Source organism: Colletotrichum lupini, chromosome 8, assembly GCF_023278565.1.
Source record: "Colletotrichum lupini chromosome 8, complete sequence".
NCBI lineage: Eukaryota > Fungi > Ascomycota > Sordariomycetes > Glomerellales > Glomerellaceae > Colletotrichum > Colletotrichum lupini.
Genome location: NC_064681.1, coordinates 3,809,918 through 3,833,970, shown reverse-complemented (window position 1 = coordinate 3,833,970; position 24,053 = coordinate 3,809,918). Strand labels below are relative to the sequence as shown.

The 24,053-nt window shown below is 51.7% G+C and overlaps 10 protein-coding genes across 10 annotated transcripts; 5 read left to right on the top strand and 5 right to left on the bottom strand.

Annotated features, from left to right (window-relative positions):
- Positions 1 to 1,407: 1,407 nt before the first annotated feature.
- CLUP02_15625 (uncharacterized protein) lies at positions 1,408 to 2,418 on the top strand (the record flags this gene model as incomplete). The annotated part of the gene is made up of 1 exon (XM_049294549.1): positions 1,408 to 2,418. The coding sequence occupies one exon, from the start codon at positions 1,408 to 1,410 to the stop codon at positions 2,416 to 2,418; it is 1,011 nt and encodes a 336-aa protein (XP_049151695.1).
- A 271-nt stretch (positions 2,419 to 2,689) lies between these two features.
- Positions 2,690 to 3,055, bottom strand: CLUP02_15624 (uncharacterized protein; the record flags this gene model as incomplete). Its single annotated transcript, XM_049294548.1, has 1 exon — positions 2,690 to 3,055. The coding sequence occupies one exon, from the start codon at positions 3,053 to 3,055 to the stop codon at positions 2,690 to 2,692; it is 366 nt and encodes a 121-aa protein (XP_049151694.1).
- A 1,199-nt stretch (positions 3,056 to 4,254) lies between these two features.
- Positions 4,255 to 7,763, top strand: CLUP02_15623 (uncharacterized protein; the record flags this gene model as incomplete). The annotated part of the gene is made up of 4 exons (XM_049294547.1): positions 4,255 to 6,158; positions 6,209 to 6,605; positions 6,656 to 7,229; positions 7,285 to 7,763. The coding sequence occupies 4 exons, from the start codon at positions 4,255 to 4,257 to the stop codon at positions 7,761 to 7,763; spliced, it is 3,354 nt and encodes a 1,117-aa protein (XP_049151693.1).
- A 574-nt stretch (positions 7,764 to 8,337) lies between these two features.
- On the bottom strand, positions 8,338 to 8,970 carry CLUP02_15622 (uncharacterized protein; the record flags this gene model as incomplete). The annotated part of the gene is made up of 1 exon (XM_049294546.1): positions 8,338 to 8,970. One exon carries the CDS (start codon positions 8,968 to 8,970, stop codon positions 8,338 to 8,340), a length of 633 nt encoding a protein of 210 aa, XP_049151692.1.
- Positions 8,971 to 9,487: 517 nt separating this feature from the next.
- On the top strand, positions 9,488 to 13,197 carry CLUP02_15621 (penicillin-binding protein; the record flags this gene model as incomplete). Its single annotated transcript, XM_049294545.1, has 9 exons — positions 9,488 to 9,557; positions 9,617 to 10,008; positions 10,062 to 11,029; positions 11,081 to 11,476; positions 11,556 to 11,841; positions 11,915 to 12,024; positions 12,105 to 12,523; positions 12,577 to 12,859; positions 12,909 to 13,197. The coding sequence occupies 9 exons, from the start codon at positions 9,488 to 9,490 to the stop codon at positions 13,195 to 13,197; spliced, it is 3,213 nt and encodes a 1,070-aa protein (XP_049151691.1).
- Positions 13,198 to 13,230: 33 nt separating this feature from the next.
- On the top strand, positions 13,231 to 13,650 carry CLUP02_15620 (uncharacterized protein; the record flags this gene model as incomplete). The annotated part of the gene is made up of 1 exon (XM_049294544.1): positions 13,231 to 13,650. One exon carries the CDS (start codon positions 13,231 to 13,233, stop codon positions 13,648 to 13,650), a length of 420 nt encoding a protein of 139 aa, XP_049151690.1.
- Positions 13,651 to 14,078: 428 nt separating this feature from the next.
- Positions 14,079 to 15,167, top strand: CLUP02_15619 (beta-eliminating lyase; the record flags this gene model as incomplete). The annotated part of the gene is made up of 1 exon (XM_049294543.1): positions 14,079 to 15,167. One exon carries the CDS (start codon positions 14,079 to 14,081, stop codon positions 15,165 to 15,167), a length of 1,089 nt encoding a protein of 362 aa, XP_049151689.1.
- A 37-nt stretch (positions 15,168 to 15,204) lies between these two features.
- On the bottom strand, positions 15,205 to 15,864 carry CLUP02_15618 (uncharacterized protein; the record flags this gene model as incomplete). The annotated part of the gene is made up of 2 exons (XM_049294542.1): positions 15,205 to 15,620; positions 15,699 to 15,864. The coding sequence occupies 2 exons, from the start codon at positions 15,862 to 15,864 to the stop codon at positions 15,205 to 15,207; spliced, it is 582 nt and encodes a 193-aa protein (XP_049151688.1).
- A 523-nt stretch (positions 15,865 to 16,387) lies between these two features.
- Positions 16,388 to 21,340, bottom strand: CLUP02_15617 (cytochrome b5-like Heme/Steroid binding domain-containing protein; the record flags this gene model as incomplete). The annotated part of the gene is made up of 10 exons (XM_049294541.1): positions 16,388 to 17,007; positions 17,063 to 17,260; positions 17,328 to 17,621; positions 17,688 to 17,939; positions 18,000 to 18,272; positions 18,326 to 20,072; positions 20,130 to 20,207; positions 20,289 to 20,306; positions 20,370 to 20,733; positions 20,832 to 21,340. 10 exons carry the CDS (start codon positions 21,338 to 21,340, stop codon positions 16,388 to 16,390), a joined length of 4,353 nt encoding a protein of 1,450 aa, XP_049151687.1.
- A 960-nt stretch (positions 21,341 to 22,300) lies between these two features.
- CLUP02_15616 (cytochrome b5-like Heme/Steroid binding domain-containing protein) lies at positions 22,301 to 23,861 on the bottom strand (the record flags this gene model as incomplete). The annotated part of the gene is made up of 4 exons (XM_049294540.1): positions 22,301 to 22,908; positions 22,962 to 23,261; positions 23,403 to 23,549; positions 23,606 to 23,861. The coding sequence occupies 4 exons, from the start codon at positions 23,859 to 23,861 to the stop codon at positions 22,301 to 22,303; spliced, it is 1,311 nt and encodes a 436-aa protein (XP_049151686.1).
- Positions 23,862 to 24,053: the final 192 nt, after the last annotated feature.

Below are 24,053 nucleotides of genomic sequence, written 5' to 3'. Positions count from 1 at the left end.
GCAGGAGCTGTGCTGCAAGACGACAATGACGATAGTTGCATCACGTGCGTCACACGTGACCCCACCCTGGGGCGTCCACACTGATGTTGGACGCAGGGCAAGAGCTCGGACAATTAAGGCAGGGCAGCCAGTCACCCCCGTTCAGGGCAGTCCAACCTCAAGCCATCGGGCTTTGCTGCAGGGCTTGGGCTGGGATTCGCACTTGGATCGGATGCTAAAATCTGGCTAAACTTTCCAGGGGTCATCCCCTAGAGGCTCACTGACCTTTTACACTAAACTCGCCTATGTGCCTAAGGTAGCCTCTCATCCTTCCTTTCCCTCTTCAGAGCTGTCGGGTGACGATCACAGAGATGAGTCGGGTTTCTTGACCAAAGTTGACATGAAGAGGCAGAATTCTCAATTCCAGGTAGTCGTACCCGCAGAAGAAACCACAATGCAATAAGCGAGGGAAAACACAATCGCCAAAAGGAAGGGGGAAAAAAGGAATGCCACTCATAGCCCAGCCCTTCCGGGTATCCGCATCTCATCCAACACCTTCTAGGCTCTGACCCGTTCGCTCATGCTCATGCACTCACTCACTCACTCACTCACTCAGTCTCCACGTCGCCCGCCTCCTCATCTCATCTCATGTCTCGCGCCCCAGCCAGTCTCACCTCACCACGACTCGCATCCCTAACCCCCTCCATTAGCCTCATTGGCCAAGAGGGTTGGAACAAGTTCAAGGGAGAGTTTAAACATTCTGGTCTGTTTCATGCGGTCAAACGGCATCTTAATGGCATCCGTTTTTGCTCAGGCTCAAAGGAGGAGACGATCACACGCCAGGAGAAAACGAGACGACGTTAATGTTTGGTTGCCCCTCGTTCCTGCGATATTCTCACCTTCCTGGTGCGACGCGCGAACGTCATGCTCGTACGTTGAGACGACCTCATGGTGTTCTGATCGACCTCAACATTACTCAGTCGCCGCAAATAGATTCTCTGAACAGACCTCTTACCCGCAGCCAGTTATTTATTGATATGCGGTGAGAAGGTTCCATCTCCCACGTGCCGCCGCTCCCACGCATGCCTTGTCATCTAAACTCCATTCTCATAAGATCTGAATAGTGATCATAATGATTCCCATCACGTTGTATCGGCCGAGCCGGCTCCGACACGCTAGTGTTAGATTGCCTGCCTAGTCATCGCAAACCTGGAAGCTCAGACAGCTCCTTTTTAGACTTTAGGTCCAGTCTTATCACGGACTCTTTCCCCAGCGTTTCGTCTGCACGGTATCAGCTTGTCGAACGACATCTCATCATTCTCAACAACAGCGGAAGACAAGATTGAAGTCATTGACTCGGTACAGGTGAAGATGTCGCAGTCCGGACTACTACCCCAAGACTTTGCCGACCATGGCGCTCCCAAACGAATGTTTATCGCCTTTTTCAAAAGTCGACAAGTAAGGGTCTTTGCCCTCTTTGGCGTCGGCCTCTATCTCATCAGGGCATTCTTATTGGACTCATCCAAACCGGGTAAAGACGACTACGCAGCCACGAATCCCTGGCGGGACCTCCCGCCTGACTCGGCCGTTCACTCGACCATCCGGGAGGTGCTTCTCATCAGCGACACCCTCCGGGACGGCATGCTCCCGACCTCGCTCCCGGATGATAACTACGACACGTACTCTGCCATGCTACGCAACCTGGAGACGCGGCAAGATGTCACTTGGCTAGTTATCCAAGAGACCGGCGTCGACAGAACCATCATGGCCATTGCCAATCGTGGCGGACATCATAGTCCTATCCCAGAGGAGCCCCACGACTTACATGAGCGTGCCAAGACGCTTCACGGTCACTGGTCGGCGCTCACTGCAGCCAGCGACAAACCAGAGAGATGGGAAGCTCGGTTTGACACGACTTGTCTCCCGCCATTGGCTGCCAGACAAGGCAGCGCATCAGGACAAAAAGCCGGTTCATTCAAGCTGGACTTGACTCCCGCACAGAAAGCAGATGCGGAAGCCAGGTACAAGGCCTATCGCAAGCGCAGGGATCGCGCCGTGTCGTACCTCAAGGACCACCCGCCCAAACCGATGGCCTGGGTGCCGGCGCAGACGGACCCGGAGAAGCAGCGCGGTTTCTGGGAATCGCTGTTCAATGACGGTGTCATCAAGGCCGGACGTAATGTCGAGGGAGGAAAGCTGGCGGGCAACCCGGGGTTCAAGCCCGTCTACCGTGATCTCATTACTGAGCGTGTCCCTTATGACTGGGTCAACCCGGATGAGCAAGTGAAGGAGTACACTGAGGTGGATCACTTGAAGGAGATGGAGGCCTTCAGGGAAGAGTCCCGCATCAGAAAGGAGAGGACGGACAAGCAGGCGGCTTACCAGGAAGAGCTTAGAGCCGAGGAGAGACGGAAGCGGGGTGAAAAGGAAGAACTTTGATGCCTCGGTTCTACCGTTAGCCCGGTACTCATCTTACTACAGCGTTGCGAAAATCATCGAATGGCAATTGCTTTCTATCAGGTAGTCGCTAGTAGTTAATACAGTAGATAATTCAAGGCGATATCTCCATCCTCTCCAAACGGCACCAGCTTCGTGGGGTTACACAAAGCCGGACCTCCCACTACGCCACGGTCTCACTCATCAGCCAGCCCTAGCTTCCTTCAAGCCAAAACGAATCACCACCGGGCCACGACGTTGCTCGTCCACACCCTTAGTAGCCCGAAAGAACGGCACCGATGGAAGCCAGTGCCGGAACAGCCTGGATGAAGAAGATGCGCGGGTTCGCCGTGGCGCCACCGTACGCGCCGGCCGCGACGATGCAACCGAGGAAGAAGAGCTGGAGCTGGCGCCCGAACTCGGGGACGGGGTGAGCGATGCCCCAGGCGAGACCGGCGGACAGGAAGCCGTTGTAGAGCCCTTGGTTGGCGGCCAGGGCCTTTGTCTTCTCGGCAAAGTCCGCGGTGAGGTTGAAGGCCTTGCGGCCGCGGGGCGAGGTCCAAAGGAACATCTCCAGGACGAGGATGTAGCCGTGGAGGCCGGCCATGAGGCCTGCTGCCGTTGCGCCGATGAAGCCCATTGTTGGAATGAGGTGGTTATTTGAGGGAGGTGAGGCAAGTGGCTGGTGAGGTATTGTTGAAAGCTTGTTGTGTGGATAGCGAGGGGAGGCTGAGACGGGGGAAGGGCGAGAACGAGCGGAGGTGGGGAAAGCGGCGTTATCGTCGGTGAGGGCTGAGGGCTGATGATCGTCACTTGTCCCAGACAAATCTGGCAACAATTGAGTTTTTATCCAAAAATCCTCACATGAGCTGGGCTAAGACAAAATGCTGGAGAATCAAACCTGCGGAACGGAAAAACAAGGAGATCGTGAGGAATTTGGATTGCGCCTCGGCAACACCGAATACGAATAGGGGAGGTCGCGAGTCAGACGCCTTACCGTACACCGGTTACACCGAGGCTCACCGAATTCTAAGTGGGATGCCGATGACCTTGCATTCGTGGTAGCACATCTGCTGTCTGCCTACTTAACTTCACAGGCTTTTTCGGCGTGTGTATCACCCTGAGATGGGTGAAATCTCATGTCATCAATACAATTGTGACAGTGTGTTACCTGATTGGATTCCTTCTTGTCCCCCCCTAGGCACAAGGCACAGTCCTTAGCAATGGATTGTGGCTGATCTTCCTTTCCTGCCTTGTATTTCGAGCAGAGCCTCAAACCTTAAGCAGTTTCCTGCTACCTCTATCCGGGAGCTCCTTCCGTGTTAATTGCCAATTTAGATAAGCAAAATTCGCAGCGGAAGGTACACGTCTGCTGCAACTACATTCCGAGTTCGACAACAGCAGGAAGCCACGACCCGCTCTGGGCCATTGGCCAATCAAATATGATTCAGGATGGGAAAGGGCACGTGATCTGCCACTGCCGAAGCAATCATGGGAAGGGGCCCCTTCCTGCGCGGGACGACAGGGGTACGTACAGGGATGGCGACTTCCATCCTTCCAGAGGTGTTCCTGCCCCGCCCAAGCCTAAGACGCGAAGACTAATTGCTTCTCGTCCCGTCGCGTCTCAATAATTACGACTGTCTAAACCGCCACGATCCGCTTAGAGCTGCTTGACGAAATCCAGGCTCGCTCGTGCACAGAACTTCATGAATCAGATTCTCGGTCAACATCACCTGCACTTCGGCCTTAGCTTCTGTAGTGTCGACCTACGGTAACTTGCCTCACATGTCGACCATATTGGCTTAGTCACCGTTCACGTCACTCACCACCAATCTTACGATGCCCCGAATCAAGATGGAGGGCGTCAAGGCTGAGCCGCCGAATGCCAACTTGCACGAACTGCCCAGAGTTCCCGATACGGTCCTGCAGCAGTCGGCAGGAAGTTCAAGCCCTTCAGCATCTACCACTGTCCCATCTTTGGCAACTGCCCAACCCAATGCTTCTCTTCCTCATATCAAGCCTGAACTGGGCTCTGCGGCATTCGTCAAGGAAGAGCAAGCCGACCCCATTCTCAACCCCGCCAACCCACCCAACGAAAGTCTAGCTTCTGTCGAAGAACCTGAGTCACCTACCGTTCAAGATGAAGTCCCCGGTTTCCTAGAGCAATGGACAACAGAAACCTCCCCTGAGATCCTTGAACGAGGCGTCAAGATCGGCTTAGAGGTCCTCGAAAGCCTCAAGGTTCCCCTCAGCCTCACCGCTTCCCTCCCAGGCACGCAGGCTATGACATGGGTCAGGGCAATCGAGGACCTCAAGGCCCGCTCTCGGCCGTCCAAAACCATTGTTGGTGTCGTGGGCAACACAGGTGCTGGCAAGAGCTCTGTCATCAACGCCCTGCTCGACGAGGAGCGACTTTTACCGACCAATTGCTTGCGCGCCTGTACCGCTTCGCCTACTGAGATCTCCTATAACGACTCCGAAAACCCCGAGGAGCTCTATCGCTCAGAAATAGAGTTTATTTCCGTCGAGGACTGGAAGAAGGAGCTCAAGACTCTATTTACTGATCTTCTCGACGATAGCGGGAACATTTCACGCGAATGCGCTAACGAAGATAGCGAGGCAGGCATCGCCTACGCCAAGATAAAGTCTGTCTACCCGAACAAAACAAAGGAGATGATTGCTCAGAGCGACCCTGACCGTTTGGTCAATGAGCCTGCTGTCGCCCGTGTTCTTGGCAGCGTCAAAAAGCTGCGAGCAACCACCGCGAAGGACTTGTACGCAAGCATGCAGCGTTATGTGGATAGCAAGGAGAAGAATCCGCACAAGAAGGACGTTCCCATGGAGTTTTGGCCCCTGATCAAAGTTGTCCGGATATTCACAAAGGCAAACGCCCTGTCTACTGGTGCCGTCATTGTCGATCTTCCTGGTGTCCAGGACTCCAACGCAGCTCGTGCTGCTGTCGCACAGAACTACATGAAGGCATGCACCGGTCTTTGGATTGTTGCTCCTATCAACAGAGCCGTCGACGACAAGACAGCCAAATCACTACTGGGTGATTCGTTCAAGCGCCAACTCAAGTACGATGGTATCTACTCGGCTGTCACGTTCATCTGCTCGAAGACAGATGATATCTCAGTGACTGAGGCTGCTGAAAGTCTTGATATTGAATCTGATATCTCTGCTTCTTGGTCCAAAATCGAGAAGCTACGTGGCGAACTTCGAGGGCTCAAGCGAAAGCTCAATGACGCCAGGGAAGAGAAGTCGGACCTCGTCGACAGCCTGGAGCAAATTGACACGCTTTGGGATAAGTGGGACGACCTCGCCAGTAAACATGCGGATGGGAAGACCGTCTTCGCCCCCTCAGAGAGCAAGAAACGCAAACGTGGAGCTACCACATCCAAGAGTCGGAAACGCAAGTCATCTTACTCCAGTAGCAGTGAGTCAGATGATTCGGATTGCAACTCGGATAGTGATAAGGAAAACAATCCCGACAGCCAGAACCGGCAGCCTTTGACAGAGGATAAGATCCATGAGAAGCTGGCGGATCTGAAGAACCAGAAGAAGGAAATCCGTCAGCGGCGCAAGGAGGTCGATGCCCTGCTCTCCAACATGCGGCAGGAAATCAAGAGCAGTCAGGTAGAGGAAGAGCGGCTGCTTGGGGCAGCCAAGGCGGTGTGTATCCAGGGCAGAAACATTTACTCCAAGGGCGCTATTCAGCGTGACTTTGCCATGGGTATCAAGGAGTATGTCAATTGGGGCTCTCGCCGAAATGAACACATGCTAACTTGCGTAGGCTGGACCAAGAGGCTGCAATCGAGGAAGACGAAGAGACATTCAATCCCGACGAGGATATCCGTGATTATGACGAGGTCGCCCGCAACCTGCCCGTCTTCTGTGTGAGCAGCCGCGCTTACCAGAAGATGCGGGGGCGTTTGCAGAAGGATGATTTCAACAATGATGGCTTCCGGGATGTCAACGAAACAGAGGTTCCTCAACTTCAGCAGCACGCTAAGAAGCTCACCGAAGGCGGCCGCGCTGCTGGTGGCCGTCGCTTCCTTACCGAACTCAGCCAACTCCTCAACTCAATGAAGATGTGGGCTGCCAACGATGGATCGCGGTCTCACTTGAGCCAACGAGAGTTGCAGAGTGAGGGGACCCGTGTGCGAATGCAGCTTACTACACTGGACAATGTGAGTTGCGGCCCATATTCACGTTATCCTCATTAACTAACACCTGACAGGACTTCGCCAAAGCAGTTGATGACTGCATCGTTTCCGTGAAAGACGCCCTGTCGGAGAGCATCTACGACTACTTTGACCTATCGATTCCTATGGCAGCCAGCGCGGCTGGCCCTACGGCATCCGGCTGGGGTGCCCATCGCAGCGAAGGTGGAATGTTTTGGGCCACATACAAGGCAACATGTCGCCGGTCGGGAGTCTATTCAGGCGCATCTGGTCCTCGCGACTTCAACGCAGAGCTGCTCGAGCCGATCTCTCGACAGCTAGCGAGTGGTTGGGAACGGACTTTCCAACGTCGACTGCCATCGGCCTTTGAGGGCTTCGCTATGAGCGCCCGCCTTCTACTTGAGGACTTCCATGGCAGCGTCATATCACGATCCCAAGAACTGGGTGCTGATTACAACGGCATCAACATGCTGAGCACGCAGCTGCGAGCTCACACCGCCCGTCTCAGAGAGATCCCTGGGACACTTCGCACAGTCGTCCAAGAGTTGCAGCGTGAGGCCAGCCGCGGCTTCCATCCTGTTGTCCAGCGGGAAATGCAGCCGGCTTACGACGTTTGTGTCGCCGAGTCAGGTAAGCCAGGCTACCACTACTTGTTTCCAGGTATCCGTCAACTAACTATCAATAGGCCCTGGTTCTTACGCTCGCATGAAGAATCATATGGTCAGCCACGTCGAGACCTCTAGCGCTACCATGTTCCGCTACTCCACCGATAGCGTCAAGGAGCAGCTTGAGGCGTTATGCCGACGACTTCAGGACGAATTGACTACGCAAGTTCAAGACATCTATAGCCTGCTCGCCCGCGACTATCTGCATGTCCTCATTGGTGTTGACAAGGATCCCAAGCCTACCGGCCTCTCCCGTGCTGAGCGACTGCTTCGCGCAGAGATGTACCGTAAGCTGGACCAGACAGCCAAACGCTTCGCCAGATCTAGCCAGGATGCAGGCGCAGATTCCGCAAATACTCCCGCCATGGGCGAAAGTGACGACCCGTTTGCAGACTCGGCTATAGCTGATATGGACGATCTTTTGCTAGCCCAGCTTTGCGGTGGTACCGTTGAGGGTGTTGGTGCCCAAGAAGCAGTCAAGAGCGAGCCTTCTGTATGATTCATTCCTGCGCCCATTTGCGCCATCTTTTGGAGGGAAAAGCAACGGCGTATCTCGGGATTCCTGTACATTATAGAGCTTTCCGGTGTGGATGTCTCGTATTGCTCATGCTTTACCAGCTTTGCAAAGCGGCTTCTATAGCGTGGGATGGATACGGGGATAGGAGTTATATGGTCCGGTTACACAGATATCCAATAATGATTACCTTACTTGCTTTGATGATACCCTCAACCCGATTTCCCAGTGTGAGAATTGCTGAGAGTTACTTGACTTTCGCTCCTCGAGGGAGTCGGCATTGGTGTTGGCGCTGGTGTCGGCGACTGAGGATGAGAGGGCGAGGGTGGCGAGGGGTGTGAGGATGAGGGTTGTGAAGCGCGTTTTGGGTGGCATTAAGGTTGTTGGATTTGGAAAACTTGGAAGGAAATGAGAATTTTACAAGGAAATCGGGATCATGAAAGCCAGTTTCATGCAATCACTACTTCTTGTACTCTTTACATCTACATATCAAGTGACATGCACTCGCTCTACGGTCGCGCCCCTTACCAGGGCGCGTAAAGCCCTCTTCATAGCCTGACTATTTGGTTCTGTCCTCCTCGTTTGAACAAATCATACTCTCAAAGTCGTATCTCAAGTCCGACAGCCCAAGCCCCTCAGAGTCCAGCTCGTTTCCATCTTCATCAAGATAGATATAATCATCTACTGAAATGTTGACGGGCTCTCCCCGCTCTTCCATCTCACTGCCACCCTCAGATGACTCCTCCAAGTCCGACGGCTCCTCTGACTTGCACCAGTATTCGCCCCCATACATGCGGGCATGATCTGCACAAAGCTGATAGTCAGTTCGGAATGTTGAGTTACTACCAAAGATGAACCCGTGAGATGCTTCCTGGGGAGCGGAGCGGTCGTCGGCGTGGGAGGGGATACCAGGGGAATTGATGGAGTTGCAAGGACACGAGGAATCATTGCAGAACTCTTCTTGTTCTGGGTGGTCCTCAAAGTCGAGATTGTCTGAAGGTAGGGCCACTTCGGTGCTCGGCACTGGCTGCGCTTCTACGGGGACAGGCCTGACACTAGTCCCGCGAGAAAACAGGCGAATTGTGGCCAGAAGCGCCAATCTTTTGATATCGGCACCTGTGAGATTGGCCAAGTGTCGCTTGTCTTCTTCACTGAGCTGTTCAAATAGTTGAGCAGCGTTGATTGCGTTCATTTTGATGTACTTTGGTACTTTGAAAGGGAGAGTATGGTGTCGGAACCTGGTGTTTCGGTCTGGTCTTTCGAATGGTGTTCTTCTCGTGTAAGGTTTTGAACTTGTTTAGTCGGGAGTTGATGCGTTGTAGATGAGTCTGATGACATCTCTAAACTCACCATTTGACTGCATGGTGAGTGCACTTAAATAGGATAATTCTCGCGGTGCCACGATGGTTGAGTGAGGTCTCATTGTCATCAAAGGGTTCTGAAAGAAAGACTTCAGAATGAAATGATCTTCGGGACAACGGCATTATCTCGAGGAAGTCAAAGAGTGGCTGAGGACATTGACAATGAATGACTTTGTTTCCAAACTCATTGGAAGCCCTCATGTTTACGACTACACTCTTGAATCCATGTTTTGTTCCAATCTTCGCCATTGTTTCATTCTCTTCCAATCTGTTTGTGTCCGGTTAAATAAGCTTCCGTTCCCCGGCCTAGACATGGATTGCTATTAATGAGTACCGGACTTGGTGTAGATGTCGCCGAAGCCTTACCTCTTCGATGAAGTCAATGTGGTGAACCACCTTCCTAAAGAGGCAATGGGAAGTCCGCACCAACTATTGGTCCCCAGACATATCTTACGGCGCAGCTAGACGCCTGGTGAGGGGACTTTCTTCCGGGTTTACATACAGGGGCTTACGGCATTTGTTTGGCTCTCATACTGAAGTCGCAACCGAGCTTCGTGGCCTTCAATCACACCTTCATTCTTACTGAATACGATGCACTGACTGAGATGAAGCATTTTCGATTTCCAATCGTGGCCCTGTGGGCAACCCAAGCCTTCGGACAAGACATAGCACAGCGCCCCCTCCATGAAGAAAACCAAGCTGTCGGAGATGTGCCTCGCGTAGTCTCAAAGGACCTTGATGAATTTATTGAGCGAATTCGGGAGGAGTGGCATGCTCCAGGTCTAGCCGTTGCAATTGTCGACGGGAACAACACTTGGGCAAAGGTAAAGATCGCCCCGCCCCCCCGTTTCGACTTCGCGTGGTCTCGAGTGCAAGAGTTGACAACACTTCACAATTGGCAATGGGGGACTGATGTTCTCAGGGTTATGGCTACGCCGTTCTCAATTCTACACCCGTCACCCCGCACACGCTTTACTACACCGGCAGTACCACCAAGTCCTTCACTGCCGCCGGCATCTCCCTTCTCATCGACAATGCAAGCGCGACCTCGTCAGTGTACCCTGGACTCAGTTGGAAGACGCCGGTATCCCACATTCTCCGCGATGACTTTGTTCTCAGCGATGAGTGGGCTACGGCTCACATCACTCTCGAGGACGCTATGAGCCATCGGACAGGCTACCCTTCCCATGATTTGGCACCGGCTGCTACGGCTCAGGGAACTACCCGCCTGTTGAGACATCTACCAATGGCTGCGGAACCACGCACGACCTTCTTGTATAACAACAAGATGTTCGGGGCTATGGGCCATCTTATTGAAGTCTTGACTGGATCATGGCTGGGCGATTTCTTCCGAGAGTACCTGTGGGAGCCTATGGGCATGAACGAGACGTTTTTCTCTCTAAGAGATGCCGAACAGAGTGGCTTGGTTCTCGCCAAGGAGTACTACTACAATCCAGATGACGGAAGCTACCTGCAACTACCGCACGAACCTTCTTCTGGCGAAGAAGGCGCAGGTTCCATTGTGTCAAACGTCCTCGACTATGCCAAGTACCTGCGCATCATGATGACCGAGTCCGCGCCGATCTCCAAGCCGGGACATCGAGAGGTGAAGACGCCGCGCACTTTGGTGGCTCCTGCGATGGAACCGTTTACTGGGCCTGTGAGCTATGCCTTGGGGTGGTACACCGCCATTTTGGGAGGCGAGCAGGTGTATTTCCACAACGGTGGAGTCAACATGTTTATCTCGATGATGATGATGATTCCGTCGCAGCAGATAGGCGTGATCGTCTTCACCAACACGGATGTCAAGGCTCCGCAGGTGATTGCGACCCATATTCTCTCGGAACACTTAGGAATTCCTAAAGATAAAAGACCGGATATGAACAAACAGTAAGTTTCCTCCAAGGTCTTTGGCTATTCGGAGGCCTAATGAAAGAAAAGATACAAAGATAGGAAGAAAGCTGAGCTGGAACATTTGCAGGCTTGCGCAAGCGAGCTGTACCCTTCGCTTCCGGCCCCGCCTTTGTTACCAACTTTGCCCATCCCAGATCACGTCGGGGAATTCCATAACACTGGGTTTGGCACTCTCGAGGTAGTCTTGGATTGTTCGAATTCCGTTGTCGAATGCGAGCTTCGTGTTCTTGGAATGGGAGGGGAGGCGTTTGCGCACCTTGCACCGATGATATACCTCGAGCCAATGTCTGGCAATCATTGGCTTGGTCGAGGATACATGGGAGGAAAGAAGGCACAGACAGTTGGCATCCCGATACTATGCGTACCCGTTGAGTTCAAAGTCAATATTCTTGGCAAGGTCTCGCAAATTGGTGTCGGGCTGAGGTTGGAGGGGGGCGATGCGCCGCTTGTCTGGTTTGACCGCGTCATTGTTCCGTTAGAGGCATGATCAATGCTTTGGTAGATCTCAGGACATGCTTCGCGGAAAGACATGTAATATTCTCATTTATTTGTCTGGATTCGCAAGCTATGGCGGACAACATCTCGTGTCTTTCACCGAGTCCCGACACGACTGGGGAGACCTACACAAAAATAAAGCATTTAAATACCTATCCAAATCGATGCAACTAGCCCTTCAACTACAAGGAGTCCCGATCGCGCCCGAAGCGCAAGCTCACGGTGCCACCGTAACGGCATTCCCGGCACGGAGCATTAGGTGGTGGGGCCGACAGCAGGTCTCCACGACGCCAGTAAGGTACCTGATAATCTAGTGTGCGACAGAAATGAGTCTGCGACTTTCCTCCTACAAACTCCCAACTGAAGAATGGAGTTGAGAGCTTTGAGTCACTCAGCAATCTGCGCATGATGCCGCCCTCCAGAAACACTTCCCACGAGGAAGATAAGAGCTCTTCAATGAGTGAACAAGAACGAAAGTAGGTGGAGTTAGCTGGTGAACGGCAGCACCCCATTACCCCCAACGAAAGTCGCTAACGAGGGGTTGCATCAACCTAAGACGACTGCGCAACCGACTATCACAGCAGGCTTTCCGTCGCAGACAAGCGGAGCGTATGAGGGAGCTGAGTACCAGAGTGAACACCGACCGAAAGTCTGACAATGAGCGGATCGAGGAGCTCCAGCGTGAGAACAGGCAGTTGCGGGCGCAACTCGTCGATGTTCAGGCAAGGATGTCGCGACTGCTTGCCACCATTCAAGGTTTGAGCGACTCTGTGTCAAAGACTTTGAACGACACAGGATCTCAGGACAGCAAAGTCTCTGAGGAGACAGAAGATCATACGTTACAGCCCTCAACATACGACAAGAAGCAGACTTGTTATGGAGGGCCCCCTTTTCCAGGACCATCTATGCAATTGGAACCTTTCGACACATCATCACTGAACTTTGACCCGCCGCTTGCCCATCATCCTGGTCCAGGTAAGCGATTCAAGATCTTGAGATTCATCGATCAGCAACTGACGGTACTCCAGGTCAATCTGAGGATGCATTTCTATCGTCGGAACTCATCAATGTGACCGGAACCAGCCCCCTCTATACCCAGATCCCCAACATCTGGAGCTTCGAGTACCAAACTGGAATAGAGCCGTACCTGACTGCCATGGCTGCATCTCAGGAGTCCAGCATGGCATTGAGAAAAGACATGCCGATATCAAATTCGCCGTTCTCGGACCACATCAAGCTTCTCCAGCATCTTCTAAAAAGCAAGCTGGCAGCAAATGGCTTCAATCCGGACAGCCAACCGTCGATGCAAAGGTGAGTAGACCTTATGTCACAAGGACGCAAGACTGACAACCATGTTCAGCATATATCAACCAGTTCTCATGGTCTTGTCCATGTTTAACAGCATGACGCGACCGGATGTCATGGCATGGTACGCCAAAACGCGCTTTTTCCACATCATCGAGCTTACGGCCTGGCAACTCTACCCCTCGCCCGCGACATTCCAAAAGTTACACCAGCGGTATCGGCCTACCGACACGCAACTGAAGCATCCGCACCCGCGCGTGATAGACTGGATACCGTTCCCCTCGATCCGGGACCGATTGATAGAGCTCCACGCCGCCAACCCTCTTATCGACCAGATATTTTGAGACGCCGTCTCGGGATACGTGGTGGAAGCGGTCATGTCCGAATTGATAAGCGACGCGCCTCAAATTACAGTTTACGTCCGGGTGACGGACCTTATCGCAGCCATGTCATTGTCATCCGGTGCCGGCGACAACGATACCCCAGCCAGTCTCCCCGCCCCGGATATCACCACTCTCTTCTCGTCTCCGTCTCATGCTCGTGCAGCGTTCAAGCAGTTGAACATGGATAAAGGTGCATCGTACTACAAGATTGACCCGGCTTTTTACGCCAAATATCCAGAACTCTACGACCAGTCAAACGACCTCACAGCAAACGGCGTACCACTCAAGCCAAGATCGCAAAAGGTTCTTACGTACCCGAAACCCCTCGACGACTCCATGGTTGAGACCTACCGGAGTTTCATAGACTTTTCCATGGATGCCACCAGCACCATCTCCTCAACGACGGCCTCGTGATGTGTGTCTTGGGCCACCTCTTCCCCCCGCATTGTACTGCACTGCACGGTCAACCAAACACTTCATGCTTTCCCGAGCACCGGAACCCCGGACTGTCAACCCGCACCTATCCGTTGTCACGCCGCATGTAACCGTCAAGTTTTGCAGGTAATCTCAAGGACCATGACATCCGTAGTTTCGGGAAAGTCTGATAACGCTTTTTTTTTGTTGAGCGCTGACCCACCGCGATCGCACTGACTATCGTTGACTAACGTTCCACTTACTAACGCTCGGATTTTGTCATCGTCTGAAAGCTTCGGTGGGCTTTGCGGTGGGGATGGGGACTTCTATATAGAATTACCGGGAAACTGGACCAGATTCTCATGATTCCAGTGACTCGTTTGAATCTCGTAGTTGTTTTTCGTCTCATCGCCTATTTACAGCATAACATGCCTTCACAATTCCCCGCTCCCACGGCGACTCCTCGCTACAGCTTCTTGGACGATTACAGCGAAGGAGCTCACCCGGCCCTGCTCAAAGCCATTCTCGCCGGCAACACATCTCAAGAAGCCGGCTACGGAGGCGACTCATATTGCGACTTTGCCAGGCAACGGATACGTCGGCACTTGGGTCGCGATGATGTTGGAATCTTCTTCGTCCCCAGCGGGACATCAGCCAATGCCATATCCATCGCAGCGTGTCTAAGGCCCCACGAAGCTGCCATTGCCGCAAGCTCGGGGCACATTGTGACAAGAGAGACTGGTGCGGTGGAAGCCAGCGGGCACAAGATTATCAACGTCGCGCCAGTCAATGGCAAGTTGACACCTCAGAGCATTCAACGCGCGGTGGACGAGAACTGGCATTTCCCCCACATGGCAAAGCCGAGGTTGGTGTACATCTCTAATGCGACGGAGATTGGGACGATATACAAGAGAGACGAACTCGCTGCAATCAAGCAGGTTTGCGAACAAAACCAGCTGATACTCTTCCTCGACGGCGCACGCATCGGGACAGCAGTAGCGTCAAAATCAAACGACATGACGCTGCACGATATCCTGGAGTTGACAGACATCTTCTGGATCGGAGGCACAAAGAATGGAGCGTTGCTTGGAGAAGCTGTGGTCGTCAAGGACGCTCGTCTAGCGACCGAGTTCGAGTTCTACGTCAAGCAGCATGGTTCGCTTCTGGCCAAGAGCAGAATCATGGGCGCGCAGTTTGCAGAGCTTTTCAGAGAGGATCTCTATTTCGACCTCGCGCGGTTAGCTAATTACTGCGCCGAGACGTTGTCCAGCGGTATTGCTGCAGCCGGGTTCTCGGTTCACGCTGTGACGGAGACGAATCAGGTGTTTGCGGTGCTGCCCATGAGCTTGATCAAGGTTTTGCAGGAGCACTTCATCTTTTATGTATGGGAGAAGCGAGGGGATGATGAGGCTGTGGTGAGATTGCTCACAACGTGGGCGACGGAAACGACAGAGGTTGAAAAGTTTGTCGGTTTGGTTCAGGGCTGGTCCGCTGGAGCTGCCGAAAGTCGAATTTAATGTTTCCAAAAATGAACAATACCAATTAGAACATACATTACTTCAGCGTCTCAATGGCCTTTTCAACATCGGGAATCTCAGAGGCAGTCGTGGCGGGACCACCCCATGTAACCTGACCCTTCCTATCAACAGCCCAAGCTCCGGAAGTCTGCCATCTGTTGCCGCTCTCAGTGGGCCTATTGGCGATTCCCTCTTCACGAGAGAGCTTGAACACATCCGAAAGCGCCCAGGGACTCAGTACGTGCCAGAAACTCGATGCGCCGAGTCCCCATTTGGCGTACACGTCGCGCTCTTCGTTGGCGATGACTTGGACCGGGTTCTTATCGCCGGGTCCGCCGACCTCGGACAGCCATTTCTGTGTGTGCGACTCTGACGAGTGAGAGACGGCGATGAAGGCGATTTCGGGATGCTTCGATGCTGCTTCGCGGAGCGTGATGAAGGTCTTCTCGGCGACTGGTGGGTGAGGTATGTGAGTCTCACTGACGATCCTACGGAACGAAACCCTATCCATCGTTTGGGTCATTGACTAACATGGGCATCCACAGTGCCGCAGGAAAGCGATTACAGCGGGTTTACCACCATCCCTGGGCAGTGTGAGCTGGTCGGTGCTCGGGGCCGCGTCGCCCGCTTTTGGTGGGTTGGACAGGGTCAACGATGTTGGGGACATCCATGACGTGAGCTCCTGCATGAAAGACATGGTGCAACTGAGTTCTATAAGTACAATTGTTGCAATTGGGACGATGTTGTTGAGAGTATGTGTGATCCCCAAGCATGAAAGTCTGCAATGCCCATGTCGGTGTTGGACTTCGACGAGAACGACAGCGCTACTCCATCACGTCATGGTTTGTCATCACCTGACACCATTCAGACTAGGCCGATGCTTGCCCCGGCCGGAGTGGAGTAAGGGGATCTCGGCCGAGTCCGTGGCTGATTTGATGCGGAGCTGTCTTTTCAACATTCAAGTTTAACAGGTGGATATTGTCACGAAAACTGAGTGAGGAGAGTTCAGCTCTCTTAGACTGGCGGTTATTTGAGGAACTCTGTCGTAAAGTACACAACCATCCGAACGCAATGAAGATAGTTATCCGACACTCGATCAATGAGGCAAACAACCAATTCCATTTCGGCGCCAACAACAAAAAAGACCCAGGAATACTTCAGATGTCGGCAATGTATGTCAAAAACTAAAGCAAGCTCGGCATGTAGATGCAAAGCAGTATCTATCGTCGCTTCCTCGGGGGGCCCTCATCGATCTCGAACACAGGCTTGCGCTTTTTGATAACCTCGAGTGCTCTCCTCGACATACCGGGCGGAGCGGCGTCTTGTTGGGCACTGCATTCTCCTGCCTCTGATTGTTTCTCTTGAAGCGCACTACCAACTGTGTCCTTGGCGCTGTTCTGAGGCGGGTAAGCAGCCGGTAGAGTTGATTCATCTGAGGCAATCACCTCTTGCCATGTTCGGGCTATCTCCCTCATGATCTTTTCGTCCTTGCGACGTCTGAGATCGGCCTCCAATCTGCTCAATTGTCGCGTCTTTGAACTGCTTGCCTTACTTTCCGATTCCTTGCCTTTAGTGTTTCTGTTACAGCTGATTCGAGATTCTTCCTCCTCGAGCTCCATAGCGAAGCTGGGCTGATTGACCTCGTCAAGTTGATTGATCATGTTTTGAAGAAAAGTTGCCGTCGAAGTGGGCTCATATACTTCCTTCTTCTCGGACTGCTCCTCTCTTGCGACTTCTTTGGCCTTTTCTATGGTGTCAATATGAGGAGCAATCTCGTCTTCTGCCGGTGGTTTCGGAACCTTTCGAGGGCGGTTGGCCCAGATAGGCATCTTATACCGGGCTAGAAAAGGGCTCAATAACATTTCACCCAAATCTGATCGCAAGACTATACTCACGAGCAACCTTTTTCCTAGGATCCCAGTTGACAATGCGCCTACCATCCTCTTCGTTCTTTTCCTGTACTAGAACAGCACATATGAGATTTTCGCAATGGGTGTCAAGGTACGTTCTCAACTCCTCATCCCCTACGATACCTCCGAGGAAGGGTTTGAACTTGGAGTAGATGGGGTTGCATGATCCGTAAAGCGTCGCAGCTGGGTTTTCACGAGTAAGACTCTTGTGAGGTAGAGTTAGAGACAGAATAGTACAAAGTATACTCACCTGTTAAATCGTAGGCGAAGCCATCTGAAGCCACGAATGCGTCGTATTGGATATCACGGCCCTCGTCGGTATGTCCATCGAACATTCTGAGTTCCTCTGGCTCGATTTCTGGAAGGCTGTAGCCTATTTCCTCGACTGTTGCTACAATGTAGCCCCTGAGACAAGCAAAGCGCATGAGGGGCCCGTCATCATACTCTTCTGCTTGCAGAGCCTCCGTGGCATCGAGTCCGAGGTAGGGAGAAAGAGAATCTGCAAGGTCGGGGAACTTTTCATGCTCCTCTGAGTCTTTGAGAGCTGCACCATCAGGAAGTCAGCATATTTTCAAAAGCCTGATTTCGTGACGATATCATTCAAGCTCACCTTCCACCGAGAAGACCTCCCTGCCGAATCTGATTTCATGTGGAAGCACAGGCCTGTCATTAACAAGACTTTCCACATCATCATCTGCATATTCTTGTCGCTGCTCGATCAAATTGCCAATGTACAGCTCCTGCAAGCTTTTGAGAACTCGGTTGCGATTCGTTTGGTGGTACTTATTGAAGAGATCTGTAATGTCTCGTCCACCATTTTCGACCAAACACTGGAGCCCCCCTGGATGTGTTTCGGCATAGTCTGCCATATGATCAGTCATTACCCTTTTAGTTCTTTAGCCTTAGCCATCTCTCTACTTACCGGTGATGTTGTAAACCTTGTTCTCAATCGCAACGTACAACCCTGTTTCTCTGAACTCGTGTCTTCTGAGTGATCGGGGCGTGAAGGTTCTGACAGAATGCTTGTCGGCAACTACGCCTGGAGTTTTGGCTACCATGCCAACCCGCCACGGTGCAAGAGATTTCTTGATCTCGTCAAGAGAATACCCATCTTGCAGTAGTTCAAGAGATGGATCTCCACCTGGGTTACTCGCCAAGAGCCTCCGTAGTCCCGGCTCTGATAAACACTTCAAATCTGTCTGATGTCAGCGGTCAATCAATGTGGGTTGTGTCTGCAATCCTACGCACGAGTAATATCAAAAACGCTGTTGTGTATGCGGATCCATAACGGATCCCCACCGGTTCCATCACATTGAGCAATGTCATCTTCCCGCAAGATGCGAACCACTCGCCCCAAGGGCAAGGAAAGTATGTCAGCTTCGTAGAGACATTCCACTCCATAATCAGTCAACTGAGTGCCGTAGAAAGCGGGCTTCGTGAACTCAGGCAGTTCGTCCTCATCAAGCTCGAGCGATCGACAGATGGCAGAACATTTGTGAACATCCAGGTGGTGCCCATTCTCGACCAGAATCAGCTCATCTCCGAGTACTTTCGCGTGATCGTACAGCTCAGCCACTGTGTAGTATGGTAGCTGATATCGTTGATGACTCTCACCCTGCTTTGAAGGTACAGTGACGATGCCAGCCTTCGCAAAAGCCGGCAAGTCTAGGGAGGGGTGTTTTGCCGGGTCTTCTCCGTGGAATATCTCGGCAGCTCTGTCTCCACTGTCCTTGTCTGTAGAGTTCCCAGGATTTGCACCTGAACGATGAAAGTCCAATAGTGAAAGTGCCCTACCATCGTAGGTTTGCCCAGGGTATTGAGGCACTTGAAAACGGAAGTCAAGCCACGAGGTGTAGCCGTTTGCAAAGTCGGCATCCAATTGGGCTCTTAAGCTTGAGCATTCGGCTTCAAAGGCGTCTCGCAAACCGGCTGGCTCTATGCAGAGTGACGTGTATGTATTGAATGCGGTCTCTGCTAGATCAATGTTACTGTGGCGATCACTGCGTGCCAAATATGGGTCGTTGGGATCTTGCATGTGTCGCCTTACTAACTTGAACGGCGGGTAAAACCATCTTTCCGCACATGCTGTTTTAATCTGTGTCTGGATGGCGTCTTTTGTTGACTGGCTGAGCGGGAGACTTTGGGAGATAGTCCAAGGGTTCGATAGTAGTCGTTTTGGCTGTTTCGCCGGTACGACTTCCTCTGCTCGTGCAGGTAGCGAGGCTAGCAAGAGAAACCCTATGGCCCGCCAGAACCACTGCGTCTTATTCTCATCATGAATGCGAGCTTGAAAGTTTCGTGGAAAAACTCCATATTCGAGTACGCCGTATTGGTTATAATCCACGTATAGCGGGTGAATCAATACATTAACTAGACAATCTGTGTCAAATTCGTCACGTTGGTTCCTGCGAGCTAGCGGAATCGTTAGACATGAAAGTCTGTGTCGAGGATCGACCTGGCTGTAAGGCGTCATCTGCCACATTGCGAATGTGTCTTTGAACCACGGGCGCATTCTCTGATACTTGAGCCGCCGGCTGTGCAAACTCCTCGCTGACATCCTGAGCTCATCAGCCTGGAAATTTTGAGGGACGAAGCCTTGCTTGAACCAAGCCGACTTTTCGATAGTCCAAACCCAAGGTTGGTAAAAGCCCCGATTTCCGTTCTCTCTCGTGACCTCGAGCATTTTGGGTGCCTTCAGGCTCGAATAACCATACTTGGAAACGATTTGAGTCCAGAAAGCCTCGGAAGAAAGGGAAGTATGCCAAAGTGATGGCAGAGGCCAACTCGTTTTGATGGTGGGGCTATCCAAAAGGAAGTCATAGGTAAGTGTAGGATCAGATACATGAGGGAACCTGTTGATGGATAGAATCAATGGCGCATAGTTTATGCTGAGCAAGTTTCTATCGCGTTTGGGGATAAGTCCAAACACAGTGCCTCCAAATGCATGTTGTTCAAATGACCACCCGAGCTCGCACTGGTGTTCCTGTGGGCCGAACTGGCAAAAATCATTCTTATCAGCAGATCTAGCGAGTAGAATATTCAGGTTACTTACGATCTCAAAACCGTGAAGCGGGACTCCTAATTTTTGTAGCAGGACCTCACTGCTCAAGTTCTGAAAACCGATCACATGCTATAACGAGGGTGTCCCAGCGTTAGTCGATTCTCATACAGGTGTCCTCAGGAAAAACACCCAGAATCGGTGTGGGGTTACCATGAGTTCGTGAACTAGCTGTACAAAGGAGCGCATCAGTATTAAGTAGCAAGTAAAAGACTCGCGAGGTCGCAGACTCACAGTGTCTGCAAGACACACCAGCGCCGCACTCTTGGAAGATTGAGTGGCGTTTGCATCCAGAAGCGTCTTTATCCCAGAAATGTTGACGAAGACCGTGATTGGCCCTTCCGATAAATCGTATGGTGCCGTCAATCCCTTGATGATTCCGTCCGGCTGATATGAGTTCAAGGTTGTTTTGTCGTTGAAAGTCCAAAATATTCTGTTTAAAAGGGAAGGCGAGGACAGCAGCTTGATCAGTTCTTTCGCAGGTTTGCGAATGATGGGAGATGATTTCATTCTCCAGATTTTGCCGACCTTACTCGAACCTGACAGAAGTGTCGTTTCATGGCTCTCAAGGTTTTCCGGGATGAGCAGAGATTGTAGCCTGGAATGAAACGCGCAATGTTAGCTCTGTCTTGAATCACACCCTACCTTGCTCTTGTCTACAGTATGATGTCAAGTCTTTTTGGAATGTGTAATTACCAGTCTCCTTCGAGGGATTTCCGCACGATGTTATCAGCAATTTGTATCGCCTTTTTAAGAACGCCCCAGATGATCGGATCGTGCGCGCTCCAGAGACGCGATCCAGACCAATTGGTGGACGAACTGGGAGGCGCAATGAAGTCAATCATCCAACGGTCCCTTGACCAAACAGGCAGCCAAGACGACTCGTCGACTTGTATTTCGTTGCTATTCATTGCTTGCCTCTCGCCCGTTGCAGTATAGGCTTCCGTCTTTGCCAGTACCGCAGCTTCCCAGGTTCGCAACCCCGAGAGACTTGAAAGTTGCTGTCGCTCCGAGAGGAGGAGATCGTCCAGCTCGGGAGGAGACGGTTGTGGAATTATGTCAGAGTGTGGTTCGATGATCTCGAGTGTCTGCGGGTCAAGAGATGGGAAGATTGGGTCCATCCATGATAGGCCATTCTGTCGCAGCGGGCGTGTCTCGCCAACGCCATAATACCTTTCCCAGCAACTTTCTGAAGAGTCAGGCATTCTGGGGATGTTCAGTCTCTGACAAAATGAGCGATGCCGGAGACCAGTCTGCGTCTGAATTCAAGACAGATTCGAGTCTTGAGCAGGTAGTGGAAAAGTAAGTCGAGCGGTTGAGTGAGAGCCTTGCAACTCAGAATAGAGATCAAGCATTTTGGTAGATCGGATTGGAATGGAAAGACGAGCGAGAAACACAAACACTCCTCAAATGGCTGAAAACAGTCGAGCGGTACAATTTTGGATTACGTTCAGCATTGTAACTGAAAAAAGATGAGCAGAAACCCAAGGATCCATGACACCTTGGTCTTGGGCGCAAAGAACTGTTCAATGAATCTTTCGGCAAGGGGTCAACGTGGGCTTCCTGTTTCTTTGTGTCCCCGCCGATGGGATGCGTGGCCGGGGTCCTGGTCCCTTTCCGGATCCAGCGACATGGCACTGCGTATTTCTGCTCTGTTTCCAGAACAATGAATTGCAAATGCTTCCGATCATTCCAAATGTGTCATGAAGGGATCATGGGCATGGTAGGTAGCCGAAACTGACTTACGAGACGCACAAAGCCCAGAGTGGAAGAGGAACTATCTGCTGAGACCATGGATCTGGTAGGGCCAAGGTCTGGTACGCAACCTCATGTAAGATAGTGAACGTGAAACAGCTTTTTGTTAGTGCTCTTAGACCATCCCAGCAATTTGCATGTCACGCGGTGGTCGTTGAAGAGGCGTTGGAGTTCGGCACCATATTCTGATGTGGCGGATTTTGACATTTCTCGCGAAGGCGGGGGACATGACTGTCCGGCTTTCATGCGGGCAAAAATGTCTGGAAGATGGACAACCTTAAGTTCGAACACAAAGATGCGTCATGAAATCTCGAATACACACTCAACAACCTTCTACCGAGTCATCATTCAAATCAGTTCTGTTCCCTCATCAATCCGGCCTCAATCTTCCACACGCGTCCTTGCCATCGTCACCGATACATGTACAAGTCCTTCCACTCCCATTCTTGCCTCGGCTTCTCTGTTCCCCTTGAACTTGTTCTGCTTGAGCCTTCAATCCCAGACGAGGGACCACCAGCAGAGCCACGAGATTCTTTGATTACCTTTTTGTACGGCCGTACCGGAGTCGGCGAGCTCTTCCGTTTCACGCCTGCAGCTACTTGTTCTGGCAGTGCAAAACGGCTTGTAGTAGCAGCCTTGATGCTCTTTTCCTGTACCTTAAGCTGCCCATTATGCTTGCGTTTCGTGCCGGCCACGCTCTGGATTGGTTGGACAATCTGGTCTGAAGCACGATTCGCATTGCCCTTTTCAGCAGCTTGAACAAATGACATAGCAGGTGTGACTTTCGAAGTTTCATCACCTTCCAAGTCAGGCACATCTTCGGAGATCGGCCTGAAGGACCTTTTCCAATCGAAATCAGCATCTTGATTCGGACCATGCTGTGCTATAATTCGATATTGGAAGTCTGACCACAGCCTTCGCTTCAGTTCTTGGTCTTGTGGTGAGTTGGAGAGCGTTGTTCCGGCACGAGGTTTCAAAAGCTCATTGTACCCGTCAGGTTTTCCGTATCTGAGGTATGCTGGTGGAGTTTAGTCACACGCGCAGACAATTAGTGCCGACGGAAATACTCACAAGTCAAGTTGTATATGTACTTGCTGTCAGAAACGTAGGATTCACGGAAGCCCCAGGGCTCAACTTTGCCGTCCATGCGCGCCAACATTTGATCGTCCATGAAAGGCAGTGTGTCTATTGGCGCGACAACCTTGGCGACAACAAGCCATTTTGTATCAAACAGTCTGCAAAGTATTTTTGGCGGGCTTGCTGTGTCCATCTGGGCCGTCACATTCTTTCCCCAGTATTCTTCAAGTTCTTCGGATGCCAGGAGACTCCTTAACCCGTTTAAGGCGGTACCTGACAGCCTTGAAAGATCCGCTAAGCGACTACTGTCAGTAGGAACTTCATCTTTAGTCCGGAAACGTTTTCTATGCTTACCCTTTCGGCTGAAGACTTGATTTCGAATTACAATTTGATCCGGAGATATAACGCCTGGGCTTTGCTCAGAGACGATCTTACCAACTTGCAGCCTTTCGAAATAGACATGTGTAGTGACACCAAGGAAACCCGTCGGGACTCGATGGTACTGCTTGAATTCACGTGTACAGTCTTTCCCGGCGACGCTCTGCAGAATCTCCATACCACCAGGATGAAATTTCATGAAGTCTGTTTGATCAGCATTGAGTACTCGACCTGAGTCTTTGAACCTGTACCGAACTTACCTGTAAGATCTATTACCGAATGCCCTTTGAAGATGGTGTAGATCCCTGTCTCTGGGTAAACGTGCCACTTGACTTCGTTCAATGTGAAATGGCGTAATCGGTAAACGCTGTACCTGTCAAGCTCTCGCGTCCTGATCCCAATCTGATAAGGCCGAAGGAAGTTGACGATAACATCAGGATTATATCCTAAACTGACTGCCCTGAGGAGAGGATTTTCCTGTCGTTTTTGCTTAATAATCACCAGTAAAGGTTGCATGTGTTCTGCCAGTTGGAAGTCTAAAAGATCAGCGTACGAGCCTATGAGCAAGTCTCGAGAATTCCAAGCCAAGAATAAACTTACTTGTCAGATCACACGTCAGATCAAAAACGTGGTTACCCAAGGCTACACATGACAAGCGGTCTCTGTTGTAAGCCAGTCTGTCGGATTGGAAGTCCAATTCGACCGCGG